At 45.5% G+C, this 20,160-nt stretch overlaps 1 protein-coding gene across 6 annotated transcripts in view; it reads right to left on the reverse strand.

Moving 5' to 3' along the window:
• OGFOD2 (2-oxoglutarate and iron dependent oxygenase domain containing 2) overlaps window positions 1-20,160 on the reverse strand; it is a 66,421-nt gene that overhangs the window by 13,799 nt on the left and 32,462 nt on the right. For 5 of the 6 annotated variants that reach the window (XM_085860170.1, XM_085860174.1, XM_085860171.1 and 2 more), the window contains 2 exons: window positions 6,902-7,159; window positions 234-470 (listed from right to left, as the gene is read on the reverse strand). In XM_085860170.1, coding sequence (XP_085716296.1) covers window positions 234-470; window positions 6,902-7,159 — 495 coding nt within the window. The remainder of the gene's footprint in view (window positions 1-233; window positions 471-6,901; window positions 7,160-20,160) is intronic. The other variant, XM_085860175.1, reaches the window with a different exon arrangement.

Genomic DNA, 20,160 nt, shown 5'->3' on the forward strand with positions numbered 1-20,160 from the left:
GTATTACTTGTGCAACACACATCAAAGCTAATAAATCAAGTTTAGCAATCACTATTTCACCATTTGCATTCAAGGCCTTTGGTTGGGAACAAAATAGTCGACAGTCAATCCAACCCAAATGTTTGGTACTTTACAGAAATTCAGTGCTTCACACCAAAGATACCAAATATCCGAATCTGAGAATACACGTTCAATGTCATTCGCTTCAGTTTATGCTATGTTGAGCCACATACGTCTTTTTGCACAAAACTGAAGCCTTCTCCAAACCCGGGTGTCTCCACCAACTCCGGTTTGGAAGCACACATGGGGCAGCAGAGATTCCGGATGCATGAAGCTCGTAACCAAACAATGAGATTCCAACGCTCACCAGCAGAGAGTGGAAGGGCACCATGCCGGTGCTGCCCACAATGGAGGATTCCAAATGTGAGATGGTGAGCAACCGCCTGAAATTCTGTTTCATTGTCCATCTCCTGCGAGGGAAATAAACACTGCAATTAAATTTAGAATTTATTTGCAAAGGGAGGTGCAGAAGCGAAGTTGATGGCATTCGGTTAGAGACGTTTAAAGTGTTCGTTTCAAAAACACACACACACACACACACACACACACACACACACACACACACACACACACACACACACACACACACACACACACACACACACCTGTGGGGGATGTGCTATCACTTCCCAGGCCATTTGGGGTGCCCAAGGCACCACAATATTGGCGCAACTTTTCTCATCGCACTCAGCGGGGCATTTCCTTCCAAAGGAGGAATTTCTTCCTCCCCAAGGATGCCAACCTATGGGGATTGCCCATGCTCCATCCGTATTAAATGCTGAACGTCAAGCAAGGAAGCAGCATGTACCATGTTGAAGTCTTTTGGTATGACTTGGCTGGGGTTTCAACCACTGACCTCCCAGACTCAGAGTGGATGCTCTCACCATTACATCCTTGTCATGAAATGATTGTATTGAGCAATGTATCAATATTGTTGTGCCATGTTTTCTTTGTTACCATATTTCTGGTTATTGAATGCTTTGTAACTGTTAAAGTGAAGACGTCTCCTCTTCCTGCCAACGGGCCAATTCGAACATTGAGCAGCCGTTAGAAAAGTGTGCGTTTCCATTTCCCTCACACAGCTTGGATTTTGGCCGTGCAATCACTGCTCAGTTATTCTGCGACTCGTAGGCAGGTGTTCACACACTTCGTGCAAGAAACAACATGTATGATAACATTCGTGCTTGTGGTCTTCTTCCCCATTGTATAGGTACAATTTTTGATAAACCACTTGAGCTAATAACCGGAAAAAGAGAGAGAAGAGAGGAGACAAAAAAAAAGAAAGAGAGGGAGAACAAAAGGGCTACACCTTCCTCCCACATCCACAGTTACCTGTACACGATATGGTCGTTAATTTCGCCAAGAGCCACATTCCAAAGTGACGTGGTCACCACCTGGCTCAATGGGTGGGAAATAAATTACTACCCTCATAAACGCAGGCTTACAGGACAATCTGCGTCTCTAATTGGCAGATGCCCTCATGCGCATACCCACAAAGCCCCATCCCGCTATGGTAGAGGCGACGGTACCAAACCTAACAGTGCCTATGTCTATTACACGGATACAACATAGGGCCCCCCCCCCCCCGCAACGTTTCTCATGCACATAATATACTTCTTAAACAAAGCGAGCAAACAACGAAAGGAAATTTAATCGAATTTCCATTTTTGTAACGATAGCAATTAGTTTGCAATTGTTTTTTTTTTTTTTTTAAATCAATGGTCTTGACAAAATGGAAAGAAAGATCAACAAGGTATCTTGAACATGGTGCTGCGAAATTAAGCTTTTTTCTCGCTATGATGGTTTCTGGCAGAAGCTGCTTAGCTTAGAATAGTTTGTCCATGTTGCGCAGTATTTTCATCAAGATGCTTCATAGAACACACACACACACACACACACACACACACACACACACACACACACACACACACACACACACACACACACACACACACACACACACACACACACACACACACACACACACACACACACACACACACACACACACACACACACACACGTTTAACTTTGTGATACTTCATGAAGATCATGAATTTTGAGATTATTAGCAATTCACGCTCTTTAACCTTTGGACACCAGTTGAGACAAAAAGTAGTGAGCGATTAACGTCGTTTGAAGTATACCTGTACCCCATTGCTCGTCTAAAAGTTTTAAAGAATTTGTTTAAATGTTTCATGTCCTCAATATAGTTAAAGTTTTAAAGGCTAAACTTGCTGGCTCTTAATCAATGGAACCTCTCTAAATGATAGGTTTCATTAACTTAATTTGACAAAGGAGTGCCAACTGCCATAGGAAGTAACTTTTGGGTGTTAGACCTTTGTCAAAGCAAGAGGTCTACAACAGGTCTCTTGCTCTGAAGAAGGGCGAATGCAAATTAACGTCAACTTTAGTTTGCTTCCCATGGTGGTTATCAAACCTTTGTCAATCTCCAGTTTGTAAAACTTGTCGTTTGAATTGTCTGCCGATGCAGACAGACACTGGCCTTGACAAAGTCGAGTGTTCCCCACTTGAAACGCTGCTTTGGTGAATCTGTAAAGGCCACATTTCATGACAATCGTGTCACTTTGACCTCGTGATGAAATAATCGACCTTGTGAGGAGGTCAGTGCTCATCAGAATGAAACGTTACTTGTGATAGTGCTCCATGATTTGGCAACATTGTCTCACTGGTCTTCAGCTCAGTGTCGTTCCGGTATCACACCCTATGCAATCAGGCTGGCAGGATGGCTGGAGGTATGCACCCTCGTCTTTGAGATGTCTCGCTTGGATTTGAATCTTGACTCAGTTATAAACTGTCATACCGGTGTTTCACAAGCAGGGAGAGGCATCAACGTGTTGGCCTTTCCTCGGATGGACGTTAAACTGTATGTCCAGTCTGATAGCATTACGGACTTTTAAAATTTTACGGTGCTCTTCGTGAAGGGTATGTGAGCAATAACGGCACCACAAACAAATTAGAAATTCCTGCTCCAACCTACAATAGGCACTGCATCAGTGGCACAGCTGCCACCCTCCTCATCCCACCGGCAATGTCACAAACGGCAGACACAACAATATAAATGTGCTCATTCTGTTTGGTCCTGGGCTGTAGAGTTGTATTAGTCCATTCAATTGCTGGACATTTCAACTCAATAGTACATGGGGTTTTGCAATTGTGTTTGTGTGTGTGTGTGTGTGTGTGTGTGTGTGTGTGTGTGTGTGTGTGTGTGTGTGTGTGTGTGTGTGTTTGTGTGTGTGTGTGTGTGTGTGTGTGTGTGTGTGTGTGTGTGTGTGTGTGTGTGTGTGTGTGTTGGTTGTTATCTCCATATGCGGGCTAGGTGGAACGGAGCCATCGCAGGTCTCAAAGTAGCCGTGTGTGTGTGTGTGTGTGTGTGTGTGTGTGTGTGTGTGTGTGTGTGTGTGTGTGTGTGTGTGTGTGTGTGTGTGTGTGTGTGTACAGTATGTGTGGATGTAAGTCGTTGTTGTTGGCTGCTATCTCCACATGTGGGTAGGTTTGAAGAAGTGGAATGGAGATCATCAAGTCTCAAAATATTCACCTCCTTGTGTGTATGTGTGTGTGCGTCCGTGCCATATCTTTTTTTAACCATTTGAGATTTTATCAACAAGCCTTTTTTAATATGAGAATATCGAGAACACAAATAAATAAACTTTACTTTTTTTCTTAGCTCTTGTTGTCGTCAAGTTTAGTTTGAGTCCAAAGAGAGTGCAGACCTGGCTTTGCATTTTGAGATGCTTTGCTTTCTCGTTGCCTCCACCACCGCTTGTGGATGGAGGTGATGTTTTCACCTATGTTTGCTTGTGAGCAGGATATCTCAAAAAGTTACAGATGGATTCGGATTAAACTTGGTGGATGAGTTGAGTAAGTGACATTAACAAGCCGATTCGATTTTGGTTAAGATCCTGATCAGTAGGATACAAAACGTAATCTGTTCAGCCTGGTGGAGCTATACGCTCTGACGAGTGCCATTCTAGTTTTCTTGTGATGCTTTGTTTAAAGGCAAAATGGTTTGCAGCTAACTTAATTTACCTAGCAAAGAACCTGTCCTTGCAACAATGAGCATCAATCAGTATATTGTTACGAATATGGAAGCCATTGCACACAAATAGACAGCAGTCCCCAAGTTTAGTTATCTCGATAAGTATGCGTTTATAGTTAGGGTCCCCTACCTGTGTCTAATGGGAATTACATGTGTGCGCTGCGAGTTACTTTTTTAGTCAGGGTTTTTCCAATACAAATCAAGCCTCCAGCCAACCGAAACCATCACTCCTTCACTTCGCACATCGTGCAATTTCACACGAGTGTCCAGCCACGTACGTGGGCGGAGATTTCCATCGCCTCTGATTGAGACTCCTCCCAGGAAGGCAGGGGCGTGCCCCTTGTCCAATCACGCACAGAGGGCGACTTTCCCACGACACCCCGGCCAATGAAGGTTGAGATTCCCACAGAGGGCGACTTTCCCACGACACCCCGGCCAATGAGGGTTGAGATTCCCACAGAGGGCGACTTTCCCACGACACCCCGGCCAATGAGGGTTGAGATTCCCACAGAGGGCGACTTTCCCACGACACCCCGGCCAATGAAGGTTGAGATTCCCACAGAGGGCGACTTTCCCACGACACCCCGGCCAATGAGGGTTGAGATTCCCACAGAGGGCGACTTTCCCACGACACCCCGGCCAATGAGGGTTGAGATTCCCACAGAGGGCGACTTTCCCACGACACCCCGGCCAATGAAGGTTGAGATTCCCACAGAGGGCGACTTTCCCACGACACCCCGGCCAATGAGGGTTGAGATTCCCACAGAGGGCGACTTTCCCACGACACCCCGGCCAATGAGGGTTGAGATTCCCACAGAGGGCGACTTTCCCACGACACCCCGGCCAATGAAGGTTGAGATTCCCACAGAGGGCGACTTTCCCACGACACCCCGGCCAATGAAGGTTGAGATTCCCACAGAGGGCGACTTTCCCACGACACCCCGGCCAATGAGGGTTGAGATTCCCACAGAGGGCGACTTTCCCACGACACCCCGGCCAATGAAGGTTGAGATTCCCACAGAGGGCGACTTTCCCACGACACCCCGGCCAATGAGGGTTGAGATTCCCACAGAGGGCGACTTTCCCACGACACCCCGGCCAATGAAGGTTGAGATTCCCACAGAGGGCGACTTTCCCACGACACCCCGGCCAATGAGGGTTGAGATTCCCACAGAGGGTGACTCTCCCACGACACCCCAGCCAATGAAGGTTGAGATTGCCACAGAGGGCGACTTTCCGACGACACCCCGGCCTATGAGGGTGGAGATCGCCATAGAGGGCGACTTTCCCACGATATCCCAGCCAATGAGGGTTGAGATTGCCACAGAGGGCGACTTTCCCATGACACCCCGGCCAATGAGGGTGGAGATTGCCATAGAGAGCGACTTTCCCACGACACCCCGGCCTATGAGGGTGGAGATCGCCTCAGATGGCGATTTTCTCACCCCGGACAAGAAAGGAATAAAGGAATGCCAGGCTGGGGAGCGTTGGTCGTCTTGGGGATCGCGGGTCTTGGTGCTGGCTGGTTCGTCTGGTCCTGGGTCATCGTCGTCTCTGTTCTTCTCCTTGGTCTTGGTTCGTTGGTGCGTGGTTGGTTGGAGAGCGCGGTCCCTGGTGCTTGGTGCGGCGACGAAGGTGTGGGTTCGAGTCCCCCTCGAACCAGCTAGTCTCGACCAGACCGCACGAGGTGGAAAGGTGCCCGACCAAATTCTTACCCTCGGCTCGCCTTCCCTCCCGAGCTGAAGGGTCAAATAAAGGCCGCGGCCACCATTTCTTTTGGGTGTGTGCATGCGTGTCTGTGGGCTCAGTCTATAAGTAGCAATTGTTTAAGTGCCTTGTACATTGTAAATTGCATTTCTGATAGTCGGTTTAACTCTGCTCTTTTTGTGCTCCCCTGCCACATTATAAATAACCCCCCAATTGTTAAATGTTCCAGTTCGTTGTTCGTGTTTTGTTCCATTGGCCTAGCAAGGTGTGTATTGAGAAATAGTAAGGCCGTTCGGGCTGGTAAGTTGTCATTTGGACCGACGGATCTTGGTAATCCCCGCTCGCTCGGTTTACGGTTTACGTAAATGGTACGTTCCACCCGAGGTCCGTCGAGGGTGTGGTTTTCCCCGGTAGTTGGACGACGTGGGTATTTATGTATAGTGAAATTAGGCAATTAACCCTACCCCACGCCATCGAAATATTGGCGACCACAGTCCGCTAAGACCCCGTGAACTCTCGGACTTATCCGAGAGTCACGACCTAAATTCCAGGTGTTCGGTGGGAGACGACTCCACTGCTCCACCTAGTGATCATTTATCGCCACCGACCCCCGGCCCACAACAATATCATGCCACCAAGTAATCAAAAGCTGACACCAACTCATGGCATCACCCACACTGACACTGTGCCAAATGCGATAATTGCAATCAAATCTTATGATCGCCTTGAAGAGGCAGCATAAACCCTCCGAAAATGCTTCAGTGTCAATCAATAGGTGAAGTGACGTTGCACAAGCCAAATGTAACAACAATACCATATACAAAGGGCAGATTGTGATTTGCATCCTCTTATCAGTCGTTTATGTTAATTTCTGAAATTACTCGAACATTAATACAAGATGGATACCTGTAGGAACGGGATCTGTGAATTGGAAATCTTCAAAGGAGCTTTTCCTAACAACCCAGGTACACACTCGCCACAGGATAATTTGAAAGTGTGACAGTTTATAAAGATGCAATTTTAATGTGAAATACATTGTATCTCAGTGCCCCCATTATAAAAGTGATGACCTACCTGCTGCATACCACCAAAGTAGAGCTCTCCCCCTTCAAATTCTTCACCAAGGCAGACGTTCAGTGTAATCTCAGCATTATCAAAATGATACGCAAGATCCTGGTCAGCTGCTGGGCCATAGTGGACTACAAATGCCTTGTGTGAGTCCAAAGCATCTCCACCGAGGTCTGGGTAAAGCAGACGTGTTATCGGTCGAAGGAAAGTGTCGCGCAAGGGTGAAATTAGTGAAGCATCGCAGCCCAGTTCAGCAATGCTGATCTGTAGTGGGTCAGGGAAAGGGATGCATTTGCATGTCGATCAAATACCAAGCACACTACATGTTATTCAAATACTTGCTGTATATATTTCCTGGGTTGTTCCATTCCCTCGTCGCTCTTTGCCAAGTTAATGTGGGCTTTAGATCCTCCAGGATTTTTCTCCTCCATGATTTCTGATGTCCAGATGGAATTGTTTCCAGACGATTCAATCCCCACTCTTTACTGTTGTTACTGAGAAGCTAGATGGGAATGGGGATTCAAGCTCAGTCGCTCCACTTGTTGGCACTCTGACATTGATCTGAACTTTATACTTAATTTGGGGCAGCTTGCTGTACAATGCATCGATTTGTACATCTCCTGACTCGGCAAGGCTCAAATTGCATCGCGTTAACTTCTGAGTTGGAGAAGAGCCACAGTTTGTTTGAAGGTTTGTATAGGATTGTACATCAGAAATATGGACTGAGGATATATAATAATCATGAGTCACATTGAAGCCTTCAGAAAGACTATTTTACTGGCAGATGGACTTGAAAGTCCAAGTTTAGATTGCAATTGCAATTTTTTTGCAGGATAGGCTCATAGTGGAGCTCACACTGACACACACACACACACACACACACACACACACACACACACACACACACACACACACACACACACACACACACACACACACACACACACCTGTCAGATGAGACAGCCAATTAGCTTGAGGGAAGTGTCGTCACTTCCTGGGGTACTCTTGGTACAAACGACGTCACAACAATGGCCCCTCCTCTCTCACTGCACTCAGCAGGCATTTCCTAAGGAGGAATTTCCTCCTCCCCATGGATGCCAACCGATGGCAGTTGCTGTTTCAATATATGTCATTGTTTGTGGAGTCTTATTGTTATTTTCTGGGGAGTAAACCAGTGCCCAAAATTATCCTAAACTACTACTCCAGGTGGAGATACCACACCACCTCTGTTATTTATCCTTGTTGTGCTGCAACAAAATAATCTGTCACTTCCCTGGCAGCGAAAGGAGAAGTGGATTCTGAGGGTTCTGTGCACCATTTAATGCAGCAACAAAAACAACATTGGGGTGTAAGAGTTGAGGAAGGAGGAGGAGAATGAGGAGGAGAAGGAGAATGAGTTTATTTAAAACTAACAGGGTTACCCGGCGTTGCCTGGTTTGGAGGGGGTATCTGCGAGTATCAGGATAGGGTTTGGAACTGTGGGTATTAGGATAGCCAGAACACCAGTGGGTAAAGGGGTCTTAAGGCCTTAAAGTTTTACAGGTCATTGGGGTATTAAGGGTCTTTGAGGTCTTCTTCAAGGGACGGGCATGGTGTGGTGATTGCGGATAGGAACGTACTGAACACCACTTACTGTAGCAAAGAGCTTTGGCTTACTACAGCATGAAAACAGTGAACGTATTATTTATTTAGTTAGCTTCCAATTGTGCGTGGAGTCAGGCCAGCTGTGTAGTGAGCCAATGGGTGGAAGATACAGCTTGACTAATTCCGTGTGCTGGCTTTTGGCAGTGTTATATATATATATATATATATATATATATATATATATATATATATATATATATATATATATATATATATATATATATATATATATATATATATATATATATATATATATATATATCATGTGATATCTGTTATCAAACGAGATTGAATATAAATGAAAAAGCAAGAAAAGTGATCTTTATTCAGGTGGTGGATGAAAATACCCTGAGGACAATCACCAGATCGGACTTGGGCTTTGTGCCAAATTTGGTGGTTGTCGGTCCAGCGGTCCTTGCAAAAAAACGCGAACAAACAGACAGACAGACAGAAATCCGATGAATCTTACTTATTAGATGACAGACATCCTATGAATCTTATTTATTAGATGACAGACATAACTTGACATTGCCACGTGGATGGATATGCCTCCGCGCACATCATTACATCATTATGCATACTTGTATCAAGTTTGATTATAATCTCTTCAGCTGTTCTCAAGTATCACATTTTTACCTGACATGACTTCCAACCTTTGACATCTTGACCCCATAATCTAATCAGTTTATCTTTAAATCATAAGACGTATTTGTACCAAGTTTGATTTGGACCCCTTCAGCCATTCACCTGACATGACGTTTGACCTTTGACCTCTTCATGCCAAAATCGAATCGGTTCATCTTTGCATCATAATATATACATATAGCCTAGCAAGTTTGGTCGAAATCCCATCACTGGTTCACAAGTTAGCACGGCAACAGAATTTTTACCTAACGGGACCTCTGACCTTGGACCTCTTAACCCCATAATCTAAACAGTTTATCTTTACATCATTATGCATACTTGTACCACGTTTGACTCAGATCCCTTCAGTTGTTCTTTAGTTATTGCGGAAATGAAAACCTATCACAGACGGATGGACAACCCAAAAACGTAATGCCTCCGGTGACTGTCAGCGGAAGCATAAAAACAAGAACCCACAAACAAAATGTAATTTACTTAATAATTATATGTCACTCGATGACTTTCAAACTTCTCTCACCAATTATCAGCTCTGTACCATCATGGTGTCGTAGCACCTTCGTTTATTACTTTACAAATCCACTACATCACTCTAACCATGATGCCTGATAAATCCAGTTAGCGATTTCCATGTAGCACTGTCAAGTGGTGTGATATCTTGTCTTAAAATAAAAAAAGACATCAAATCTGAAAAAGAGCTACAAAAATTCACTGAGAGTAGCGAAGGAATGAAAAAAAAAAGAATGTTGCCGCCATGCATAGCACCATACTTACAAAATCCAAATAAACAATATGCTTCTCGGTTTTGATTGGTGAACCAATTCAGCGACTCAATATACAAATTCTGTTCAAACTAGCAGAGTACGCAGCCTCTGGGTAGGTGGAGATTGCGCATTACTTACTGAAAAAGTATATAATCTGTATCTTGCAAGAAGATTATAGATGTTTATGCAGTGTGCATATAAAGGGGCCAAATGAGTCTTAGGTTACACGAAGGGGTGGAAAGGACTAATGGGTGTAAAGGTCGAAAGGCTCTGAGTGTTTCAAATGGTCTATAGGGCTCAATGAGGGTTTTAAGGGGTCTAAAGATCTAAGAGGACCAACGATATAAAGGGACCAAGCAGTCTGAAGGGTTCTAAAGGGTCTTAAAAGTCCAAAGGGTCTAAAATGTCTAAAAAAGTCTAAAACACTAAAGGGGTATAAAGCAGAGCTCCACAAATATTTCTGATCATGGGCCGGGACCAAAATTCCTTAGCACCTCGTGGGGCACACAACCAAAGACATTTTAAGCAAGTAAAAGCTACATTGTGTGGACAACACCACTTTAAAATGTTTTTGTATAAAAGTTTCTTTATTTGCTTCCCATCTCCTGCTATAAACATTCTTATCTCAGGCAATTAGGATCGTTAAGCATCAGTATTTACTGAAACATCTGAATAAAAGTGAAAAGACAACAGTATCCGACAGACACCATGTCACCTCACCATCTGGCCTACATGTGGAGATATAGAGATGCAGACACACAATTCTCCTCTTTCGTGACTAGATGAGCACTGAGGAACATGGCCGTTGGTGGTGGAGATGGGGAGGAGATAGGCGGAGTAAGTGCGTGCCAAAATTATTTGAAATAATAGGCACGCAATACCATGGAACAACTTGGTGCCAAGAGTAGTTTACCAAGGTCACGGAGAGCTTAGGGGCTCTCTTCTCTCCACAATAGAACTGAGGCTACCGTCCATCATGATAAGATGAGTACTAACCAAGACAAGCGTGGGTGGTGATGGAGGGAGGATGGTAGCGGCGTATTTGCACGGTTAAAATATTTGGAATTTAGGTGCGCAATACAATGACATCAAATGATGCCTATGTCAGTTTGCAATGCCGGGCATCATATGAAGCCAAAAGCTGCGAAAGGGTTAGAACACAAAAATGTTCAAAATTTTGATAAATGTAGCTTCACAGGGCGGCATGTCGAGGAAACACAGTCGGTGCAAATGGCCTATCTCACTAAATGTGGGTACAGCACCTTGATGTGGGTTTACAGCAACAGCCTGGGTACCTTGATAAAGAGGTGAATGTGCTTACTCATATAAACTTGATCAATGAAATCGATAATCTGGACTAATAAATGTCAGTGTGTGTCAGTAAGTCAGTTAGTCAGCTTGTGTGTGTGTCTCCTCCATAACGACAAAATCATGGAACATAGTAGCCTGAAAATTTGCACGTATACAAAGAAAACTCCAAGGAAGTGCATGAGTGAAAATTGGGTGTTTGGGTTAATTAAAACACCCCTTTTGAAGATAATTAATGGCCTTATTTAATTATATCCTTTATCATGCGCATCCTTGGACACCTCGCTCAATATGGGGTCTTAAGGCGCATCCTCAGTTACCTCACTGGGGTAATTCGCCATTTTATTCGGTCTGCTCAACAATCCCTAGAGTTGGAACAGGCCGCAACAGTGCATTAACAAGAAAGTGCTCAAAATCTTTTTCTTTTTTTACTTTCCTCACTCATATCATCGAATGCTTCATCTACATACCTATGAATCGCTGTGTACATCGCATTTGTAAGTGCTATAGTTTTCAAATTAGGAACTTGGAATGATTTCATGCATCACATGATGCAATGTTCCACGACTCTCATGGACCTACTCTCATGACCTACCTAACTACACAATCTACTCTCATGGACAAATTTGAGCATGTAATCAACATATAATTTGAGTTTGGAGGATTGGATCACGTGGACTACATAACTCAATAATTGGAGTGAAATCTGAAAATGTTAAGAAATCGGCGATGTTTAGTTTTTTGCAGGTATGTGCCATTAACAATCAGCTTGCTGTCACTTGCCAAGCCAGCCGTTCCTAATCAACCATTCCATTGAAGTGCTTGCTTGAGTGGATAAGCCACTTGCCAAGCGCACTACAGTTGATAGCGGTACAGTTCGTGTCCTGAGCGGGATGTACAGTCGGCAGTTGCCACAAGGTAAAGGAACATATGGATAGATTTGGATCTGCAAATGGACTCTGCCACCACAGTTCCCGTAACTAAGCATGCAGGCATACACGCACATCTGGGGAAAGTTTAATCCCTCATCTTATGATGATGGGTCGTGAAGGTTTTAACTTTTAACCTCAGCAGTGAACAAGCGATCATGTTTTCCTTTGTCCTCGTGACTGCTTCTAAAGCAATTTGTTATTTTATATAAACTGGGTGTGCTCCATAAAGTTTATATGTTTCTCTTTGTAAGTTTCACAGCAAAATACGTTTGAGAACAACCGGTTTTCGAGCTGTTCGCTGTACTAACGTGCTTTCTAAATTACTGAGCCTAATTATTTTCCACCGTCACATGACGATGGGCAGCTGTTTACAAAAATTAATGTTTATGCACATCTGCCTGAAACGTCGACAATGCAGCGTCGTTTTTATAATTTGTTTATTTAAATTCCCCCAAAACAAGGGTGAAAGCGACTCATGGATTTTGGGTTGTACACAGTACGTACTGCAGTCAGTAATCAAACTGATTCCAATCTGCTGATTCCCGAAAAATTGGCGATATCGGCCAAGCACTAATAGTGTGTGTGTTGTTCATAAAGCATAACATTTTTTCTCCGCCAACTCCCTTCCATCCCCCTCTCCCTCTCCCTCTCTCTCTTGTTTATGCCCAAACGGGAGTTTGCCTCCAGACATGTCCGGGCAGTGTTTGTCTGTGGGCAGTATTTATAGTATGACTGGTAAAAAATGGATTTCAGCCATTATTTTGTTTCCATCTTTACTGTTATTCCATGCAGAATCATTTGTATGAGCCAGAATGAATCGTAATTAATGCTCCATCACACATCTGCCTTCCATTCCTCTCACCTCATGCTGCCTTCCCTTCCCCACCCCTCCTCACTCTCCCTCTTCCTCTCCCCCCCCCCCACCCCTTTCTCTTCGCTCCCCTCCCCCCCGCCCCCCAGTATTCCCATCAGAGAAGCGACGAGTGGTATTCTCTAGGATAAAATATAAATGAAATTAGTTCAATCTAGAAACCAAAAAAAGCCTAAAAATCAAGAAGCAATGTCACTATCAAATAGCAATGATAATAAAATAAAACCAATGTCACCCGCAGGGTGACCCGTATCTTGCCAAAAGGTGACCACGTGTGACCTCTTTAAGGTCACACTGAGGTGAACAGAGCTGCTATCCACCAGGAACGACTCCTTGAGGAATATCTGCCTACGAGAGATTCCGATGAGAATCGTTCTACAGAGTAACCATGAAAAATATGTGTTTGCCTCATAACGTCACCAAATGACGTCATAATGTCTCAAGCTTGACATATCTAGAAAGCACTCATCGAGGTGTTCAATTTGAGCTACTACACAATATGGTTCCTAAAACTTGAAAATTTGACCTTGGGGTCAAATATGTTTGACCTCAGGCGCTAACCATGAAGGTCAAGGCCAATCGCCACCAAAAACTAATCAGCTGAGCGCCAGACGATATACTACATTCCCATAAAGTTTGGAGACGATTCGATTAAAATTACTCAAAAAATAAGGGTTTCGTCGACTCCCCTGATTTGCGACAAAGTGACCTTGACCTTTGACCTTGACCTTCAAAATTTTATGCGCTGAAAGGGACCTCTATAGGCTTCTGATATGCGAAGTTACAAAAATTTCCAATGATAACTGTGCTCTGCAGAGTGATTTATACGTGATTACAGACAAAAATAAAAAAATAAAAAATATATATGAAGGTCAAGGCCAATCGCCACCAAAAATTAATCAGCTGAGCGCCAGACCATGAACTATATTCCCATGAAGTTTGAAGACGATCCGATCAAAATTACTAAAAAAAATAAGGGTTTCGTCGACTCCCCTGATTTGCGACAAGGTGACCTTGACCTTTGACCTTGACCTTCAAAATTTTGTGCGTTGAAAGGGACCTCTATAGGCCTCTGATATGCGAAGTTACAAAAATTTCCAATGATAACTGTGCTCTGCAGAATTTTTTATACGTGATTACAGACAAACAAACAAACAAACAAAAAAAACATACAAGCTGAATAACATATCTTGCAAAAACTTCGTTTTAGCAAGATAATGAAATCCATCCAGCAAAGTTTCTGTTCACAATTAAATGGAAACAAGATATGACCGGAGAAAACACTTTCCTATACTGCAGATACCATCAAGCCAGCCACTGATTAATCCCACCTTAATCACCTCCTGCATTAATATCTTCTGGTGCTATGCTGCTTTTTTGTTTATAATTCATCAAGATGGTCTGAATGGAAAAATGCCCAGGCCATTAACACTATTCTATCTGCCCTAATTAAGGACAGATAGAATAGAAGACCATGAAAGGGGATTAACTCAGGAATAATTTAGCAGCTAAATCAGCACCATGCTGACCAATCCATTGAGGAGATTTAGAATGAGCTCCATAGGTCCGGACTGATGATGCCTGCAGTCCGAATGTGGACCGCAGTCCGCCTTTTGGGAACCCTTGGTCAAGAGGTGTAAAAGGGTATGTTCCAGCAGTCGTTCCAGGTCTAATACGTTTAAGGGGTCAAAAGGCTTAAGGAGTTCAAAGGGGTCTAAAGGTCAAGGGGTATAAGCAGTCTAAAGTGTGTAAAGGTCTTCAGGAGTCTTGGGGGTCTAAAGGATCTTAAAGGGTAAAAGCGGTCGAAAGGGACAAAGAGGTCTAAAGGGACAAAGAGGTCTAAAGGGACAAAGAGGTCTAAAGGGACAAAGAGGTCTAAAGGGACAAAGAGGTCTAAAGGGACAAAGAGGTCTAAAGGGACAAAGAGGTCTAAAGGGACAAAGAGGTCTAAAGGGACAAAGAGGTATAAAGGGTCAAAGAGGTATAAAGGGTCAAAGAGGTCTAAAGGGTCAAAGAGGTCTAAAGGGTCAAAGAGGTCAAAAGGGTCAAAGAGGTCTAAAAGGTCAAAGAGGTCTAAAGGGTCAAAGCGGTCTAAAGGGTCAAAGCGGTCTAAACGCTCAAAGCTTGCTGATCCGTTCAGTGTACTAGTAAGAGCTCTTCCACGAGCCTTGACTATGTATACAAAAGAGGTGTAAAGGTCTAAAGGGTGAGAAGTTCAAAAAAAGTGCCGTATAAAGGGTTGTAAAAAGTTCAAATGGTCTAAAAGGTCTAAGGGGTGTGGAAGTAGTTTTCAAATCAAAAGCATTAAAAATTGCAAATCCAAATGCAGTATATTAATTTGACTAAGCCTGTTGAAAGTTTATCTAGTAACAAACTGTGAAGCCTGGGTGCTCTTGCAAAATGCATGTCAGGTCAGGTATGGGAGCATATGCCAGAACAGCGCGTCGCTGCGTCCACTTTCCGCCGGTACTCCAGGGGCCTCCGTCTGGCCATCCCCCAGGCAGATGCCAGGCCCATCCCCATCTCCTTGAGATGATGGTCAACCTGCTGCAACCATGAGGAACGAGGTCGGCCCACTGGCCTCCTCCACTCATGAGACTCCCTCGCTGAGAGAATCTGGTGAGCAGGATCAGCGTCAGGAAAACGAGCCACATGTCCATACAGCCGCAACTGACGCGCACGGACTGTGCAGATAACAAATCTCATCCGAGTCTCTTTCAGCAACCGCTCGTTGGACACAAAATCCGACCAGCGATAGCCAAGGATTCACCGAAGAGACCTGGTACCAAAGGAATTAAGTCTCCATCTCAGATCCTTGGTCAGAGTCCAAGTCTCGCACCCATAGAGCAAGACTGGAAGTACCAAGGACCTGAAGACTCGGACTTTCGTCCTCCCGCACAGGTACCGGCAGCGCCACACCCCATGATCCAGTGAATCCATGACTCCCCAGGCCCGACCCAGACGTCTATTGACCTCTGACTCGCAGCCAGCAGAGACATGAATATCACTGCCAAGGTAAGTGAATCTCTCCACGACCTCAACATCCTCACCACAAACAGACACAGACAGGACAGCAGCATCCAAGATGTCACCGAAAGCCTGGATCTTAGTTTTGACCCAAGAAACCCGTAATCCCAACGGCTCCGACTCCTCATTCAGCACCTCGAGGGCCCCCAAGAGGATGTCTAAAGTCTCCGCAAAGATGACTGCATCATCTGCAAAATCAAGGTCCGAGATCTTGACATTGCCAAACGATGCACCACAACTTGATCTCTCCGACATCCTCCCTAAAATCCAGTCCATACAAGTGCTGAAAAGTGTGGGGGCAAGTACACATCCCTGACGAACTCCAGTAACAACTGGAAATAAGTCAGAGATGGTACCACCACACTTCACAGCACTCTCAGTACCAGAGTAGAGTTCAGACATCAGATCGATCAGTTTTGGTGGCACCCCACGAAGACCAAGAATCCTCCAGAGGACATCCCGATTCACTGAATCGAACGCTTTACAGAGATCAACATAGGCTGCAAGCAGCCCCTGCCGAAACTCTCGTCTGCGTTCGGTGAGGACACGAAGTGCAAGGATATGGTCAATCGTTGACCTCTTTGGTGTAAAGCCTGACTGCTCTGGACGCTGGTGCTCAAGCAGATGGTGGCGAACCCTATCAAGAATTATCCGAGCAAAGACCTTGCCCGGCACTGAGAGCAGCGTCACCCTTCGGTAGTTGTTGCAGTCTTGGCGATCACCCTTTCCTTTCCAGAGAGGGACAACAAGGCCCCTCTTCCAGTCAGTTGGGATGATGCCTGTGTTCCAGGCAGAGCACAAAACTGCATGCAACGACACGAGTGCAGCATTTCCACCAGCCTTGAGAAGTTCAGCATGGATGCCACAGATCCCGGGAGCTTTGCCCCGTTTCAACCGGTTCACCGCAGCCCGTGTTTCCACAAGCGAAGGTGGACCACAGTTGATTCGAGGGTCAGCAACAGGGATTGTAACACCCTTGACGTCCAACTCGACAGCTGGGGGATCAGCCCGGTACAACCGCTCAAAGTAACCGGCCCAGCGGGCCTTCACTTCAGACTCCTCTGTCAAGAGCCGACCATTCTCTGCTCGAACTGCAGTGCTCCGAGGGATGGGCTTGGATGAACGTAATGCGCGAATTCCCCTGTAAGCGGGACGAGAATCACCTGTCCACATGTGATGCTCTACCCCCTCACAGATTCCTCGCACATAGGCCTCCTTGTCCACCCTCAGTGCACGTACAGTTTTACGCCTCAGCTCCCTGAACAGCTCAGCTCTGCCATTCAGCCTGGCCCTGCGACTCTGGTCAATGGTATCCAGTGTCCCTTGAGAGACAAAATTCTTCTTTGCCCTGTGGTGAGCTCCAAGGCATCCACCGGCAACATCAAGGACGGTGGTCTTGAAGGCGCTCCACAACTCTTCAGGACCCCCCAAAGCACCCAGACCCCCCAAGTGTCCACTCAGCCTGTTCACAAACTCATCAGCTACTCTCTCATCCCTGAGCTTGGCAACATCCAGCCGAGGCTGGGATGGTAACATTCTCCAGGATTTAAGGTGCAGCTTTAGAGTTGCTACACCAAGCCTGTGGTCAGTATTGAGGAACTGAGCACTCCGGTAGACCCTGCAGTTCTGGATCATCCTCCAATGACCGTCAATGAGGACATGATCAATCTCCTTTGCCACACCGCCAGCGTTGGAATACCAAGTCCAGCGATGAGCTTGTGGGCGCTGAAACCATGAACCAGCCACCCTAATTGCAATTGACTGAGCCATGACAAGTCCATGACTTCTTGCAAAGTCAAGGAACTTAGTGCTATTCTGGTTCATAGTTCCTGACCCATGGGGACCAACACACACCTCATAACCATCCCTATCAGTTCCAGTCGATGCATTGAAATCCCCCAAGACTAGAAGCGTATCTCGTCTGGGGCACTGATCAACCACAGACTCGAGTGTGGCGTAGAATGCATCCTTCACGGTGAGATCACTCGCCTCAGTCGGAGCATAAACAGAGACCAGGGAAATGACACCTAAGGAGTGACGAATCCTTAATCTCATAATACGCTCGTTGACCGGTGTTACCTCAATTATCATTGGGGTCAGCTTATTGGACACAGCTACAGCAACTCCTTGGGTATGGTAACCATCAGAGCGACCAGACCAATAGTAGGTGTAACCACCCACCATTATCTCGCCGCAATCCGGTCTCCGAACCTCAGAGAGAGCTGCAATCCCGATGTCCAAACGCTTGAGCTCAGATGATAACAGAGACAGGTGATCATCCTCTCTTAGGGATAGGACATTCCAGGCACCCACCCGAAGGGACCGCCTCAGGTTAACCCAAGGAGACCGCCGTCTGGTGGACGACACCTCAGCACCACTCCGACACACTCTCCCGCAATCTGACCCAGGGATGTTACCCCGTGGTTTCCCTCCTCTCATTAAAGATTGGGGGTCCCGAAGGCTTTGCCCCAATCCCATCATCCGGTGAGCTGCCCTGCGAAGGGAAGCTGCGCAGGAGGTATTCCCACGGAGTGGGTTTTCAGATTTTTTTGCGTTTTGCGGAATGAAGGGTTTTACGGTGGCCGGAGTGCAAATCCTGCCACCAACCTCCTAATAAGAAGTAACCCAACTGCAGGAGGACGTCCGCAGACACAGTTGGGCACTAGATATGGATGGCCGTTGGCTCACAAGGAGCTCCTCCGCCCTTTGACAGGTTTTGTTTTTAATCCTGCTGGGTGTCCATATCCAAACACCCCCCTCACCAGAAAACCTGGTGGGGGAGACGGTTTAGTCGCCGACAACCCGACCATGGAACAGGTTAGTACAGGTTTACATGGTACCTGTAGCAGGTCACAGATCGAACCTGACCTGACAAAATGCATGGTTTTGTAGGATAAAGATTTTATCTTGGTGGGGCTTTGCTTTTCGCAATGCAAAAGCAGAACTTGTTTAATGAACAACAAACAATTCATATTTCCAAGGTTTTTTCTTGCATTCCGTTTTGAATTAAACTTAAATCAGTATAAATGTTTATTGAAGAAGATGGGTTTTATTAGAAGCGACATGGAATGTAAAATCATGTCAGGGAATTAGTCACAACCTTTTTTGTACTCAAAGCATTTTTTGGACCTCTCGGTGAAACATTTTAAGTTGTAACCAGTTTGACAAAACGAAAACATTCTTTCCATATCACAATATTGATAAAAACCCATGTGACATGCCACAATTGAGAAGACCCTGTTGGGAATATTCATTTTATTTGTGTTCGATAAATTAACGATCATTTGTGTTTTCATCGAATTGACAAGAACTATTTAGGCGTAAGTCACATTTGCTCTACGGCGAGGATACGGCGGCCGTACGCCCTCTGAATTGACAGAAACGTGCGGCGGCCGCAGAGTTTCTGCAGTGGCCTCAGGGTGGCCCTACGCCGTTTGGCTATATTTTACAGGCCGTAGGGGTCGCCGTGGAATTATAACGCGGAGTTATAACTTTTTTCATTTCTATGTTCGCCGTAGCAATTCGACAAGCCGACACAAAAGAACTGGGAAAAAAAAAAGAACCCACTCGTTACCGTCCGTCTGGCCGCACGTTCGCCTTCGGGCCCCCCTGCGGTCCCTTCTTATCTTTGTTTGTTTGTTTGTTTGTTCTACCCTTCTTATCACTTTTTCCGTCGATGTGTTTGTCTGTTGGGTAGTCGATCTCGTCGAAAAAAAAAATTCCAAAAATATGTTTTTTGAGATTTGTTCTACCCTTATTATCAGTATTTAAAATGGCTCGTTGACCGGTGTTACCTCAATGACCTTTCCTTTCCTGGGATGACCTTTCCTGGGAAAGGCCTTTCCTGGAAAGTTTTCCTATCTGCCATGACCTTTCCTGGGAAAGTCACATTTCCAACCTCGCCTCAAAAGCCAGTCGCCGACTGGGAATCCTCCGTCGTGCTAAGTCCTTCCTCGGCCCTCTTGAGCTCCTGACCACTTACAAAGCTTTTGTCCGTAGCCTGATGGAGTACTGCTCTCCCCTCTGGGCTGGTGCTCCTGCCTCCCACCTTTCTCGGCTTCACGCTGTCGAAACCAG

Source organism: Eptatretus burgeri, chromosome 16 (assembly GCF_056783735.1).
Source record: "Eptatretus burgeri isolate ZD-2024b chromosome 16, Ebu_testis_v1, whole genome shotgun sequence".
Lineage (NCBI taxonomy): Eukaryota > Metazoa > Chordata > Myxini > Myxiniformes > Myxinidae > Eptatretus > Eptatretus burgeri.